The sequence below is a fragment of the Halichondria panicea genome, chromosome 8, assembly GCF_963675165.1.
Source record: "Halichondria panicea chromosome 8, odHalPani1.1, whole genome shotgun sequence".
Classification (NCBI taxonomy): domain Eukaryota; kingdom Metazoa; phylum Porifera; class Demospongiae; order Suberitida; family Halichondriidae; genus Halichondria; species Halichondria panicea.
The window spans coordinates 799,089-813,977 of record NC_087384.1 but is presented as its reverse complement, the minus strand read 5'-3'; the positions used below and the strand labels follow the sequence as shown (position 1 = coordinate 813,977).

Below are 14,889 nucleotides of genomic sequence, written 5' to 3'. Positions count from 1 at the left end.
AGTCACTCTATACACACCCTAAAGTCTACCTAGGAATTAGCATTATTGTGAATGAACAAAGAGAGCAGTGGGTCTGCACAAACTCGATTGAAAATAACATGAAAAGGATGGATGGCCGGATACAGTGAGCCACAGTACACAGTACCTTAGCTAGACTAAGCTTATATATAGACTATACTCTGTTGTCAGTGGTATTGATTTATCTTGACTCGAGATTAGTAGTACTACAGTCAGTGCCAGTGCGCAATAATTTTACCTTTGCGCATTTTAACAATGGAATGTATGGCCACACCCATAATGCTCTTCATTTCCTATTTTTTAGGCATTTCGAATTTTCGGATTTGTGGCACAACATGCGCAAGACTGGATCTTACACTTTCTCCACAATCTGCGGCAAACCCGCAGTGACATTCTAACTTTAAACTCCACCTGAGGGTGGAGCTTGTACCTTCTCATCATGTGATCTGCCCTTGTGGGCTACTCTTCAAAACTGGAGGCGAAAAAGAAGAAGAAGAAGAGCAAACTTTCCCCCTCGCATACAGGCCGCATGTATGTGAGCAACCAGAGGAGGCTGGACACACGTCATCCGTACTCATTATTTTTTTATTTTATTTTTTATTTTATTTTTTCAATAATACACACACTCAGTATAGTTCAATGTGCAGTACAGTGTAATAATTATGCTAGTTAGTTCAATGTTCAGGGATCAGTGGTCTGTTATCAGTGACTCACTGATCACTAAATCGATTGGGAGGGAAGTTGCTTTTGAGGCCTTGCCTGCAGTTGAACGAGCTCCTCTGATGGCTTGGATTGAAGATCTTAGGAGTGAAAACGAGAGGCGGCATCTCAGCCAATTCATTGTGAAGGTATAGGGTTGGTCCCATTTTGCGGCCAGGAGGGTGGCAAGACGCTTGTAAGTGGATGTTGAAGCGGGGCCAAGGCCTCCTGTTGATGACATCACGAGTGGTGTGAAGGAAGAGTGCTCTATTTCTTGGATTCGACTTTCATAAGCACGTTTCTTTACCATTTCGTGTTTTCTGTAGGGGTTGGTCTGTCTGTTTGAGGCTGCATGGGGGTTAAAGACGCGCACGTCAAAGTAGGTGCGTTCGAAGCGTCCTCCCCATAGCCCATTTGCGGCAATGTCTAGGCGAGCTCCTTCTGTGATGTTTGCTGTTGTTCCTGGGAGGTGCTCTCCTGAGATTGGCTGCAAGTGTGGTTCAATGCATACATTGTTGCAGACTTCTGATAGGAGGTTGGCCGTTATGTCTCTGATTTCGTTGTGACGTAGTGATGGAAACCCTCCCTTGGGGCATGATAATACGTGTTCTACACGATACTTCCTGCATACCTATCATATCTATGAAAGGAATACATGATATCCATATTATTACCAGTGTCATAAAAGTTTAGGCCCCCCATGAGATTGGGGCCCCCCCGGGCCTAGAATTTTAAAATTTTAGGCCCCCCCATTAACAGCGCAACAGCGGTAACATTATGTGACAGTGCATTCTCAAAATACACCAATACAGTCTTCTATGGTCTTCACAGTCTATGCATGCAGTGCCAGTTACTGAATGCAGCTCTCCTCACACACACACATTTCATGCATGTACAGTAGTACCACTGGTCTCACAGCCATCACATGCACTGCACCATGTCATTCTATGACCTCATGCAGCACGAAGCACATAGGTGCCAACTGTCCCGAATTGGTCAGGACTGTCCAAGATTACCCTTGTCCCGAAAGGAAACTGCTAGCTATTCACCTCAGATATCCCGGATTTTAAGGTTGCTGCTTCTGAGCTGGGTTACTAAGCTCTAAAAGGCTTATCAAGCCTGAAACTACTACATGCTATAATCTTCAAACAATGAATAAAAACAGCTTTACACAAGAAACTTAGTTTATATAGCAAGGGCATATGAGAGAAGCGCCCTTGTACTACTATGATACAGTCTAATAAGTGGGCGGGGATCACTTGCTTGCATTCTTATTACATGTACATGTACTGTGATTCCACCATAGATACAACAGTTTCTCTCTTGACTTCTATATCTATGATTCCACATTACTTGAGAGCTGAGCCAGTGATGCTATTGGAGCATCCCCACAACAATTTACATCTTCTATGTAGGAAAACATGGAGGAAGATATGTATTGTTGTCTTTGCACTGAAAATTGTGTGCTTTATACTTTATAATTATTGTGAATTCACAAAATTTTGCCTCCTTTGGCGACCAGTCGCTTGGGGATAACGCCGCCATGTTTTGTCTTGAAATTTGGCTGAGAAAGTAAGCACAAAAAAGTTGCAAATATATGGCGATAGCTATGCACAACATCGATTGTCTTACAGGCAGATCCAACATTGCAGAGCTGCATCAAAGCATGAGTAACTTGAAAGGTAAATCTTCCTTCACTTTGAATTCCATGATAGAATAATAATGCAAACAATTTTGCTACTTTGATACAGAGTCTTTGCATGCATGCAGTCTCTTTGATGCTTTGTAACTAATAGAGCTAACCTTACCTTGACTTCGTTCTATCATAGATAAAGATTTCTGTTCATTTATCTATGGTTCTATCGTGCAGAAAAGAGGGGGGGCCTAATCTCACAGTGGGAGGCCTAGAATTTTAACAGACTGGACCCCCTGGGGGGCCTAAAATGTTAACATTCTAGGCCCGGTGGGCCCAAAATTTTTAAATTCTAGGCCCAGGGGGGCCTAAACATGGGGGGCCCAAAATTTTATGACACTGGAACAATGGATGGTGCGAGGTTTGAAAACTTTCTTACTACAACTCTTCTACCTATATTACAACCATTAATTGAGAATCAATTCGGTGCTCGATTAGTGTTTTTGCCTCATTCTCCAGACCTAAACCCAGCAGAGGAAGTGTTTAGTGAAGTAAAAAGCATAATGAAACAAAACAATGCTTTATTTCAAGTCACTACTAATCCAAGGTTTCTGTTAGCTACGGATTAGTACAGCCAGTAGTGCCTATCCCAACACAACAGACACTGAACCTACTGAAGCCACTATGATTCCAGTTCCAACCCCCCAAGTAGAGACATATTGATGCTGGATCAACTCAAAGCACTTCGTTTGGTGATCAGCAAGACAATGCTCTTCAGGACTATATGTATATTATTATATGTAGAGACTTCACTTGTGTTGCAAAATATGATTTTTATTGGAAGAATAATAAAATTTTTATGAGAATAATGGGCTGAATCACTGAGAATAATAGGCTATAGCTTGGGAATTGGAGAATAGAATAACCGGTAAAATTTGGAGCATAATAGCCTCAAGCCTACTCTGCATGCCCAATGAATGATGTAATGAAATTGAGATGTGGGCAGGGCTATCTGATGCGCATGCTGACTGTTGAGAACGAGTGATGCTTTATTGATTTATTTTGTTATGTCTGTCTTGCTCGAGTGTTGTGCGATCTTCACTATTCTACTCTGCATTTCAGGTAAGTATTCTTTTTATCTCATACATAGTATACACTACTATACACTGACAGGTAGCACGCTAATCAAACCCCTGGAGAGGAGATTGCAGGGGTGCTTAAAAGAGGGTAGTACTGTTCAGTATGTGTGTCAAGGACAAGTTACAAGTACAGAAGACACACTTATCTGGGATGGAGGTGCCTTTCAATGCTTTGGAACTGGCAGCTCTAATACTAACAGAATAACATTACGTCTCTCTGGGAACAGCAATGACAGTTGTGGGGAATTTACAGCTAATTTAACAGTGACAAGCCAATCGTTTACGTCAATTCTAACATTTACTGCTGATATTGGATTGCACGATAAAGAAATTGTCTGTAGAGTGAATACTATGGTTTGTGGAATGGATACCCTTAAAGTTGGTGGTGAGTTTTACGCCCATTTTATAGAGAACCACCAAGCATTATATGTCGTATACATATTCATTGCTTGTGCATGATTGTGCTGACTAACCATAAGCATGAACGGCTCATGAATTTTTCTGATGCTGAAAGTCATTATGCAGTTGCACATTAGTTTATCAGGCACTATATTATAACTGTTGCTCTGTATACAATTTTAATACATGCAGGCAGGCCAAAACCTCCTCTAAATATCATTCTTGCGTTTCCACGAAGTGATGTGTGCATTTTCAGTTGGGACAATAACGTCACTGAGGCTCCTGTTACAGTTGATAATTTCTATATTACAACCATAGGGAAATGCGGTCAGTGTGACAATGAAGGTCTAGTTCCATTAAGTACTTCAAGATTCAAATGCAAAGGATGGACACCCGATGGAACAACCTGCACCTTTAACATTCAAAGTCGTTCTAGTGACTGTCACTTCCGTAGTGACCCGGCTAGTTACACAGTTGTCCTAGACAGTGAGTTTATGTTTGTTCAGATCACTGCATGCACATGCATTAATTTTCCCCATAATGTTTTAATTACAGACACTCCAGCTAGGATAACAGGTGTTAGCTTTAATAACTGCTCAGCACCTGCACCTGCATGCACATGCATTAATTTTCCCCATAATGTTTTAATATACAGACACTCCAGCTAGGATAACAGGTGTTAGCTTTAACTGCTCAGCACCTGGTAGCCTACTTGATCCAATCGTGAGGGTGCAATGGCAGGTATATATATAGCTGTATTATGCATGTTCATTTAGACATGAGACCATTATAATTATAGGTGGATACTATTATTGACAGAGACCAGATTGATGCTGCTAGAAGATTGCCTGATCCCCTCAACTTTATAATTTCGATTAATAATCTTCAAAATCAGAGTGCAGCAACTAGCACAACTGTGCCCTATACAGATCGTAGCTATGAACAACGTCTCAATCCAGGGTACTACAATGTCACTGTGTGGAATCGAAATGTAGTTAATCCAAATGGAACATCCAGTGCTGAGTATATGATAAATGGTGATTGTATAATTATACACTGTAAAAATGTGATGTGTGGTTTTCATGCAAGCTGGACTATTGTGGCAAATATAAAAAAAACCAGCAGGAAAAAAACGCATATTTGCCACAATAGTCACGCACTCTGCGTGAAAACTACATGCACATCATTTTTACCGGCATGCAGTGTATGCATGCAGCAATACAAGTATGTATACATGTATATATGTATAATTATTATGATTGGATGTATAATTGTGTCTATAATTATACTAAATACATGCATGCATTCAGTCCCAACATCACTGTTCGCTGATGAGATTGCTACTGATAGCAATGGATACCCCTGTATCAGAGTGGCAATTAACAACAGTTGTCTACAATGCGCTTCATCCTTTTCTGGACAACTTGCATATAAAAATGGATCATGTGGGACTAACGAAGCATTTAAGTTCTCCAACCGTACTATGCAGTTTGACAGTAACATGCAAGCATGTGTGCCGTTTGAGGACATTCTTGAGACAGAAGTATGCTACTATGTACTGGTTCATTCTATTAAAGACAATTATGCTCAGGCTGTTGCACAAAGTATTGAAAAACCTGTTTTGCTTTTCCCTTGTAATGCGACCAAAATTCCTTTGGAATTCAATACAAGTGTTGAAGGTTTTATTCGTCATAATCAACTTATCGACTTGGCATGTATAGACAACGAATTGATGGTTCTAAATGGACCGAACGAAATACGTTGTGTGAATGGTACATTTTTGCCTTCAGTGGATAACATATTTTGCGCTGTCGAGAATCCACAATGTCCCATCATGGATTCTTATGGTATGTTAATATAAATTTAGCCTTATAAGTAACTCTTATACTTGCAGAGAGAAGTGGACTGATGATAGCTTTTCTTATCATTGGTTGGATTTGTGCATTACCAACATTCGTTTGGATTATAAGTGGGGTTGCAATTGGAGCTATTGATTGGTTCCGAAGGAAAGTGAGTTAATTGCTATAATTATTAGTATATAAATATGACATGAACTATTTATCGATGCAATCATAATCGGTTCCGTGATAATATAAACTCAAACGGAGAGAATTGATATCTTAATCCTAATCATGATTTTGTCATCTCTTAATTCATGCAGAAATAGAAATGGAAATGGACACTTGAACAATAATAGTTTTAGCAGCAGTATAGTAGATCCACGTTGGCTCAGTATAGTCAGTCAGACTCATGCAGGTGAAGTTGCATGGAAGCCTAAGTCTTAATAGTCAATTTATATGTTTTAACCGGGTTGTTTCCATTGATATCTAATTTATGTTCAACACTGAGATATTATAAAAAATATTTGCAATGTGAACGTTGCTAGGATTGGCAGGAAAAGAAAAGCGCGAAAAAGCAAAGAAACAAGAAATTCGGCGAGTGCATAACTCCAATCCGTTACAACGTCTTTCACATGTACCGTTTCAAGAAATGCTATAATTATTATTTTTGTTTGGTACTTTTCCTGGCCAATCCTTTCATTCGTCCTCGTTCTCGTCATCGTCATCATCCTCATTTGTATATTACGTTCTTCTAAGTCAGACAAATTTAAATTAAGTTCTTCCCCTAACCCTAAGTCTAATGATGTTGCAACTGAAGATCACGCAGTCTTTAACAAGTCTGAGAATACAGTGAAGTTCATACAAACAACAGACGTGCTGCAACCATATAGGTGTATTAGTTATACTCATAAATAATCTTTAACCCAGAAACAGTGTCGTTATAGTTGTTATAATTATGTACTAATTTTTCCAGCTTGTCCGGGACACAAAATATCAACTGAAGGTGTGTGGCACACCATCAATTTACTTAATTTTTACTATTACAATAAAAAAATTATAAGCATTCATGCTATCATGTTGCAATCATTAAACATTTCCAGGTGTCTCCTCATGCAGGCAATTAATCAGTTTGCAAGGTCTTCAACATGCATGCAGTAGATCTATATTATTAGTACAGTAGCCTGATCTATATATAAAATCATAATTCAATTATCTCTTCTCTAGAATTACTCAAAAGTCTACTGCTATCTGATTGGTCACTAGTCTTAGCAACACTGCAGTTAGTCTCGTCCTCCTCGGTAACAGAGGGTGGTTCATTGGTGCTGCCACTCCCCTCTTTCTTGTGCCACGCCTCGTGGTTATTGTTAGCATTTGTATTCCCAGCTTGTTCCGTGTTGTTTGTCATGACAGCCATTGGATTAATGATCCCTTTCTTTGTTGCTTGTTCCTTGCTTCGTTTCTTTTTCTTTTTCTTTGTTGTCACCGCTTCTGGTCGAAAATCCTCATCGCTAGCTAAGGAGGTGGTCTCAACGTAGACCTTGCTGCCGGCTGACTCCACCCACACTCTCGTTCCCTTGCTCTCTCGTAGTTTGGGTGTGGCTAATTCCCCCTCCCCCTCAGACAACGAGCTGCTCTTTTCTTGGTTCCATGACGGCAGGTCACCACGGAGATATCCCTCATAATTATCACTCTCAGACTGAGTATCCAGTACTGTCTCAGCGGTATCTCTTGTGTACATTGTGTCATTGACGGAAGATATTACGCTCTGTTGAGTGGCGCTGTTCCTCCAGTTCTTCTTTGTTGCCTTCGAAGGGTTGTCAATATACGAGGGTAGTGGGTGTAGGAACACCTGTCCTGTATCGCTGATGTAACCACTCTGCGGTTCTTTGGCGACGTTGAGGATGATATGCTTGGTTGGCTTCTCGCCCATGTCCTTAAGGTCGCTGACTATGTTGGAGAAGGAAGGTCGCTCAGTGGCTGTGAACTGCCAACACCGCTGGAGCAGGAAGTACCTGGGAGGGAAAGATCTGATAGAGAAGGTGCACGGAGTATCACAATACACTTTTACACAATTACCGTATATTATTTTACAGTTACTATAATTATTAGACTTGGCATACAATAGCTAAACAGAAAACAGTAGTTATATTAACAGTAAAGATGGTAATAGTGAACAAGTAACTCAGGTCAACCAATAAATTCACTTACATCTCATTGCTGAAACCTATCTCCTCCCACCATTTTGTCGTACATGTCACTGACAGTGGCATCTGGGAACGGCACTGTCTCCATGGTAATCACCTTGTAGGCAAGGATGCCGTAAGACCAGACATCGCTCCAAATAGAGTATCGTTTCTCCCAGAGACACTCTGGGGCAATGTCCTGTAGGTAGTGTTCCCTCTCCGTCACAACATAGTAGTATCCTTCGTGGATCATGCCTGTAGGGGGTGGGAACTATTGCATGAATTATCAGTCAGTAGACGAATAGGTTTAGGTTTATAACTATAGCTAAACATGCCCGTATGGAGACTGGAGATTAATTGGAGGAAAGGGGTAATATTAATGTATTCCGGCTGTACAATTTAAGAATTAGATGAACACCGTAACTACAACTTACCTGGATCTGATACTTTGACGTTGAGTCTGTCTCCAATAAGAACTGTTTTAGTGGAGAGGTCACGATGAATGAATCCATGGTCAGTCAGGAACGTTCGCAAATAAATACAATAACCAACCAACTCAATACTATATCTCGCTCACCATTCCCTTGGTAACCTGCAGTAGCACTCCCATTAGGTCAGCTGACATCTGTTTGTGGTAGGGTATTTACTGGTGCTCTTGAGGTGACAAATGTATCACTCTGGCACTGCCACTGGTTCGTCCTTCAGACTGAGGAGGAAGTTGTCTAGACGACCATGAGGGACAAACTCTAGTAGGAGGCATGTTGAACCAGGCCACAAAAATGAAGGTCTAGCTAAGTTTCACTGAATATGTATGGACATTTTTGTGGACAATGTTGAGCATGCAAGCATGCTATTTCGCAATCACTACATTTGTTACTGCATCATAATTAAGGTAACTAATAATGATAGCTCTTTGATCACAATTATGAGTGGCTTAGAATAATTAGGTTGGGTCCAATTACACATGTACACTGTGCTCTTTTCAGGACGAAGATATCAGATGTTGAAGGACTCGATCATAGCAGCCTGAGTTGATTTGTCTAGGTCTATACCACATGATGTATTCATATCACTGATGTTCTCCCACCCCATCTCATGCAGGGAAGCGGGCATTCCAGAGATGTTGGATGTGGAGGACATGGTGATGGTGAAGATCCCAGACTCTATAGGAGCATCATGACCTTCCTATAGTTACCATCTATCAGCACTATAGTCAGTCAAAGGACACAATCATCCCCACATTAATTTTGTGTTTTAGAGCTCACCCTAGCCTGTTATAATTTTGTTAGCCTGTGTACTGTGTACAAACTGCAACTAATTACTGGTGTGTTGCAAGCTGATCTGAATTGTGTCAATTATAATGAGCACTTGTGCATGTACGTACTAACACTAGACTAGTGTACATGCATGTACTAATGTATGGTCAAGCTAGAGCTAGATACGGGAGAGACTATAGTTACCAGGAGCGATATATCAATAGAAATAAAGACTGCATGTACACAGAAGGCATTCTGCGTCACAAATACTTAATTTGTAACCCCACAGCCACTTGAGAATTGCTAGCAATAACAATAACACTATATAAGGAAGGCAATGAATACATTAGCGATAATCAACATGTTGTTGTGTGACATAGGCTGGACAGAACACCTGCTATGGTTGCGTTCTCTTCCTAATGAGCTCTTTAGTGTGCATGCATCTAATGTCAATGTAGATGCATGTGCATTCAAATTATAAATGAACTGCCTGTGAATAATATAGCTATGAAAAGGAGAGTATCACGAGTATGAGCTTATACAGTACAAAAAGAACTATAAAATGGAATACGACATCACTTTGTAAAGAATGAATTTCAAGTAACTGTAAGACACACCCACTTTCTTTTACATGCAGGCTTTACAGTGCAGTAGTGTTTCCATAACAGAGATTTTTCTCAACTACAGGATCTACTTCTTCAACCGTACGCAAAACTTCTTCATAGACAGGATCAGCGTTTCTCCCGCTCTGTTCTTCAATATCAGACTCTGTTGCTTTAATTGCTTTAAATCTTGATGCTAATAAAGTCAAGCATCCGAAAAGAATAGCGAAATTGAAAATTACTGAGAGTGCTAAAATAACTCCAGCGGTAGTAATAGGAGTCAATAGATCCACACTCGTAGTATCTGCAAAAAGTATTATTATCTTCATAACAAAACGGTATAGGAAATATCGACTCACCTTTAAACTCTCCTCGAATACTGATGGAATAATTGATATTATCTGTCGTACAAGTTGCGATAAAACACGACTCCTCCCTTGAGGGTACATCATTTATAACAACACAAGTTGCAGAGTCATTAGCTCCATATACTTGTTTCTGTAAGTTCAGCGCATTACAAAGCCCGTATTGCACAGAAGTTGATAATGTGAGGGAAATGTTATTAAATTCTGTTACCAAGAGAGCAAAATCATCTTTTATCACTATGCTCAGTTCGATGAATTTGTTTTGGGAATCTGTAAAACCGTGAGCAACACCACACAATGAAAATCCCAACATCAAAACTTCTTTAGAACATGGGTATCATAAAGCTAACAATTTATGACATGAGACCTTTTAGGTATTGAAATGAAGAGCGGCAACAGGTTGCTTATAACTCACCGATTAGATCCAAGTATAGAGTGCTTGATCGGCCGATCAGTGTTTCAGCGAAGACCTTAATCGAAAACAGGCTCTCTTTTTCCATTAAACAGTCCTCAGACATTACAATCTTTATTTCACAATTATAAACATCACACTCTCTGCTCGCCAGTTTAACACAGACATTTCCAGATGTCACATCTTCTAGGTGCACACCATATGTAATGGGCAATCCATTTGCATCAAAATTTCCCTGAGATAAAACATAATTATACTCAGTCTGTATAATTATTGGACTTACTTCTGTTAGCATCATAATCACTGATAGGGATTCAAGTTCTTGTTCAATTGAGTATGTAGGTAGAACCATCTTTATAACAGGTGCATCAGGATCTGTGAAGCCACATTATGTAACCACATAGAGTACGCGTGCACAAAATGCTTACATTTTAAGTATATTTGCTTGGCTGTAGAAACTGTACTAACAAATCCACAGTCAGCTGAAACTGTCTTCACCGTCACATTGCACATCTGTCCGTTAGGGATCCAATCAAAACACAGCACCTCTGGTTGCAAACTGCTGTTATTGCAGGTGCCACAGTCACTTCCCGCTATCTCTGTTAGATAGTTCCGAACACCACCCAATGTATCTGGCATGCTCCAACTAATTTTAAATTCTTTTTCCGGACCATGGAATACTACATCGATTTGTGTAGGAGGTGCTGGAACAACTGCACGATGACACAAAAAATTTGGTACAAGTAACCCGAGGCTCTGCCACGGCCAGCAGGTATTGGGACGAGCCCTGAGGCTTGCTTGTCCTAGTAGCGAGTAGTACAGAGATTGTCTGTTTGTCTGTAACAAGCATTTTATCGCGACAATCGCTGAATTTTAGACTCTAACGATCACTTACATTTGAACAAGCAATTAAAAAAGGCAATTAAAAGCAAGCGACAAGGAAACGGAACCAAATATATCATCAGTTGACAAGGCTAAGGGAAGTTCGACAGCAAGCAAGAGCTATTAAAAAACAAGGAGAGCAGTTATTAAAACGCGGATCAATTAAGGATCCTCTACAATAGTATCTCGGTGTCCAGGTCGCGCTTAGGCTAAATTCCTATGTGAAACTCAGCTATACACGCAGCCTTTATTTGAGGCATTGTTTTTTGTCCACAATCAGTGATCAGAGGAGGTATGACATGCATGAGTACCTCGATTTAACAATTAGCCTCTGCAATAACGTTGAGTGTGGGTGTCTTCGAGGTACTCGTGCATGTCCTACCTTCTCTTGACAGTTATCCTGTCAACAGTGCAAGTCTCATGCACCACTAAAATTTTGTTCTCAAATGTTTCAGCATGCTTCTAGTCTAGTTTATAGTTGCTGTGCTATAGCCAGCACAGTCGTACATAGTCTACGTACGCATGCTACATTTATTATACATGTTTATACAGTATCATGCTCCCCAGGCTCTGATTTCTATAGATCTTTATTATCATGTCATCAACCGAGGGTTTGTATTTTAGTGCTTTAGTTATTTTTTATACACACCTCATTGTTTGTGCCATTGTATCAGTATAGTGGAAAAGTTAAACTCACCTCCAACTGATATCTGTACTTGACCAGTAATTTCAGTTTCATAGTACGAGTGACAAGAGATCACTCCAGCATTTATTTGCTGAGTGGTAGACACAGTAAGCCTTGATGTATAATGAGTGCCGTTGTACTCAACAATTTGACCAACAACATTATCGGTACAAAAAACCCTTGAATCAGGAATAGCAGGATTTTGGAACGCTTGATGAAATAAATGAACTCGTCTATTCGCAATACTGTTTTCATTTGGACAGTTGAATATTGGGTCACTTCCAGTCCACACTGTTGCCCCAGTACCTTCAACATCTTTGATTCTGCATATAAGAATCAATGTATCACCTTCCATTATGCAATCTCCAGGCTCTGATCCATTGATCACTGCAAATAATTCTCCCTTTACTTGATAGTGTGGGGCTGGTACCAGTACTTGTAGGATGCATGTAGCAAAGAGACCATATAATAGATTCTGAATAAGACAGTTGAACATCATGATCACCTCTGTTTCATACTATTATTTGAGGCTGCAATCTAGATATGAATCCAGCGCATGCATCCACATAGCCTCGATCCCAGGCGGAGTTTTCGCTTTTATAACGGTTAGGCGAACAACTAGGCCTGGTACTAGTTGTCTGCGCATGCGTCAGTTGTTTGTCAGATTCTGACAAATGGATATTCTCGTTCACTTTCGTGACATTTATATTCGTGTACTATCGTGTACTAGAAGTCAGTTCCCGTTTTATCATTATTCTTAGCTGAAGCTTCTGTCTTCTCTAAAGCTTAGAAAACATTATTCTGAAGACTGAACAACAAGGGAAGAGGTATAAAGCTTTGTCAAGCTTGTTAAGGTCAGACATTTTTGTGTGGGCCCTGTGCTATCAAATCTTGTTCATGTTTGGCAAGATCTAGGTAGATAGACTCATCATTAATATGGTGGATCAAGTGAAGAGTGTGAGCTAGAGAACTTGGTGCTGCCATCATCAGCTCGTCGACAATGACACTATTACCTGTTTAATACGATAAATTTAATATAGATCTACACGTATTTAGAATGTCTACTTCTCTGTACAGGAGCAATGGCTAATATCCAGCTATCCCAACAGTGCTCCTCTTGGCTATAACTAACGGACGAGACTGGACAGTTTGAGGTAAGGGTTTGACCGTCTTTGGTTTCTTTTTAATAATTATTTTCCTATACTTACAGGACTGGAGTATGACCTGCTCGTTCGAGCGTTGCTGGGTAGCTCAGAGGCATCAAGAGAATCTATGTTTTCTCAAGAGTTACGAGTTGGGGCCTAGAATCAGAGAAGTCCAGCAGCCTGCTAAATCTTTTTGAAACGTAATTTGAAGGCATTCAATCATCCTGAAGTTGCCCTGGGTCACTGTAATCGTGCTGCAGCACAACTGGAAACTACCTAGGCCCTTGTGAAGCAGCTCTCTATGTGCATCTTTTGTGTACTCACTCTGTGCATTTTCTGTGTACAAATTTCCATTATTGATTTATTAAATATTTTTGCCAACCACAAATACAATAAAAATTTGACACATGCGCAGACAACTAGTACCAGGCCCAGTAGCCTCGATTCCAAGCCGCTGAGAAAGACGGCCTGGTATACACTGTTTACGCATGCGCCAGAATTACCCAGAATCTTTTTTTTTTATTTTTTTTTTTTTATGTGAATTAATGTAATGAAAAAACTAAAGTCATGTAAAAGTTAAAACCATGTATTTATTCATTGAAGTTTAGTTCCGAGTTGGCCAGGTCCGCTGAGGGGTGATTCTGGGACCTGGCTGGCTGTCCACGACTGGAGCGGGATCCTCTGATGCACTGAATGGCAGAGCGTAGGAGAGAGAATGTAATTCTGCTCCTTAGCCAGGACAGTGTTCTACTGTAGCTTTCATTAGATTTGATTGCCAAGTTTGAGGCAAGCCTTTTGTAGAACACAGTGGCCTGGTTGGCCATACCACCTGTGGCTGACATCACCAAAGGAGTGAATGAGGCGTGTTCGATATCTCTGACGCGTTGTTCGTATTGTCTTTTCTTTTCAAGTTCATGCTTCCTGTAGCAGTTGGTGTGTTGGTTTGATTTTGCATGGGGATTAAACACTCGTACATCTAGATATGTACGTTCAAAGCGCCCACCCCAGAAGCCATTACACGCAATGTCTAATCTGGCACCGTCTTGGACATTTGCTGACAGCCCGATTAGTTCTTCACCACTTACAGGTTGTAGTTCAGGCTCTACACAGACGTCACTGCAAATTTCAGTGAGTAGGTTGGCCGTTAAATCCCTTATTTCATTGTGCCTGGTGATGGTGAAACCGCCCTTAGGGCATGACAGAGCGTGATCGACTGAGAATTGTTTGCCGCATGCACAAGATGAGGGGACTCCTGATGGTTGCCAACTGTAGCGAAGTGAGAGGGCATCTCGAAAAGCTCCTTTATGTAAGGCAAATCCAAATTCTTGGATGGGGAGGGAGGTGAGCCAGTTAGAAGCGCCTTTCTCTTGTGCTAAGTCCATAGATCTTTTTAGAGTGGTAGAAAGGGATTGCTTCAGGGTGTCCGCTGTATGTTTACAGTGTTCCCGATTTGATTGGCAGACCTCATTCCTGGCTTTCACTTGAGCCTCGGCTACTTCTGTGGCATACTCGAAGCTTTGTTAGAGGATGGTGTTCTTAAGGGGGCCAGCAACTTTGGTGGAAGCGGAGAATTCTGCCTCAGCCACAGAATCTGGGTAATCGTAAATTGCAGTATATTTATCACTATTCT

At 40.6% G+C, this 14,889-nt stretch overlaps 4 protein-coding genes across 4 annotated transcripts; 1 reads left to right on the top strand and 3 right to left on the bottom strand.

Annotated features, from left to right (window-relative positions):
* Nucleotides 1-661: 661 nt before the first annotated feature.
* LOC135340186 (uncharacterized) lies at nucleotides 662-1,400 on the bottom strand. The gene is made up of 2 exons (XM_064536508.1): nucleotides 1,392-1,400; nucleotides 662-1,348 (listed from the first exon to the last, which is right to left on the bottom strand). Exons 1-2 carry the CDS (start codon nucleotides 1,398-1,400, stop codon nucleotides 707-709), a joined length of 651 nt encoding a protein of 216 aa, XP_064392578.1. The 3' UTR covers nucleotides 662-706.
* Nucleotides 1,401-3,406: 2,006 nt separating this feature from the next.
* On the top strand, nucleotides 3,407-6,255 carry LOC135339563 (uncharacterized). Its single transcript, XM_064535702.1, has 8 exons — nucleotides 3,407-3,472; nucleotides 3,524-3,874; nucleotides 4,081-4,374; nucleotides 4,544-4,629; nucleotides 4,688-4,925; nucleotides 5,199-5,735; nucleotides 5,783-5,898; nucleotides 6,050-6,255. Exons 1-8 carry the CDS (start codon nucleotides 3,418-3,420, stop codon nucleotides 6,053-6,055), a joined length of 1,683 nt encoding a protein of 560 aa, XP_064391772.1. The 5' UTR covers nucleotides 3,407-3,417; the 3' UTR covers nucleotides 6,056-6,255.
* A 602-nt stretch (nucleotides 6,256-6,857) lies between these two features.
* On the bottom strand, nucleotides 6,858-7,947 carry LOC135339591 (uncharacterized). Its single transcript, XM_064535741.1, has 2 exons — nucleotides 7,938-7,947; nucleotides 6,858-7,741 (listed from the first exon to the last, which is right to left on the bottom strand). Coding segments are annotated over exons 1-2 (816 nt in total). The 5' UTR covers nucleotides 7,940-7,947; the 3' UTR covers nucleotides 6,858-6,927.
* A 1,536-nt stretch (nucleotides 7,948-9,483) lies between these two features.
* LOC135339565 (uncharacterized) lies at nucleotides 9,484-12,675 on the bottom strand. The gene is made up of 6 exons (XM_064535704.1): nucleotides 12,127-12,675; nucleotides 10,976-11,260; nucleotides 10,831-10,922; nucleotides 10,551-10,782; nucleotides 10,130-10,405; nucleotides 9,484-10,074 (listed from the first exon to the last, which is right to left on the bottom strand). Exons 1-6 carry the CDS (start codon nucleotides 12,611-12,613, stop codon nucleotides 9,809-9,811), a joined length of 1,638 nt encoding a protein of 545 aa, XP_064391774.1. The 5' UTR covers nucleotides 12,614-12,675; the 3' UTR covers nucleotides 9,484-9,808.
* Between the last annotated feature and the right edge of the window lie 2,214 nt (nucleotides 12,676-14,889).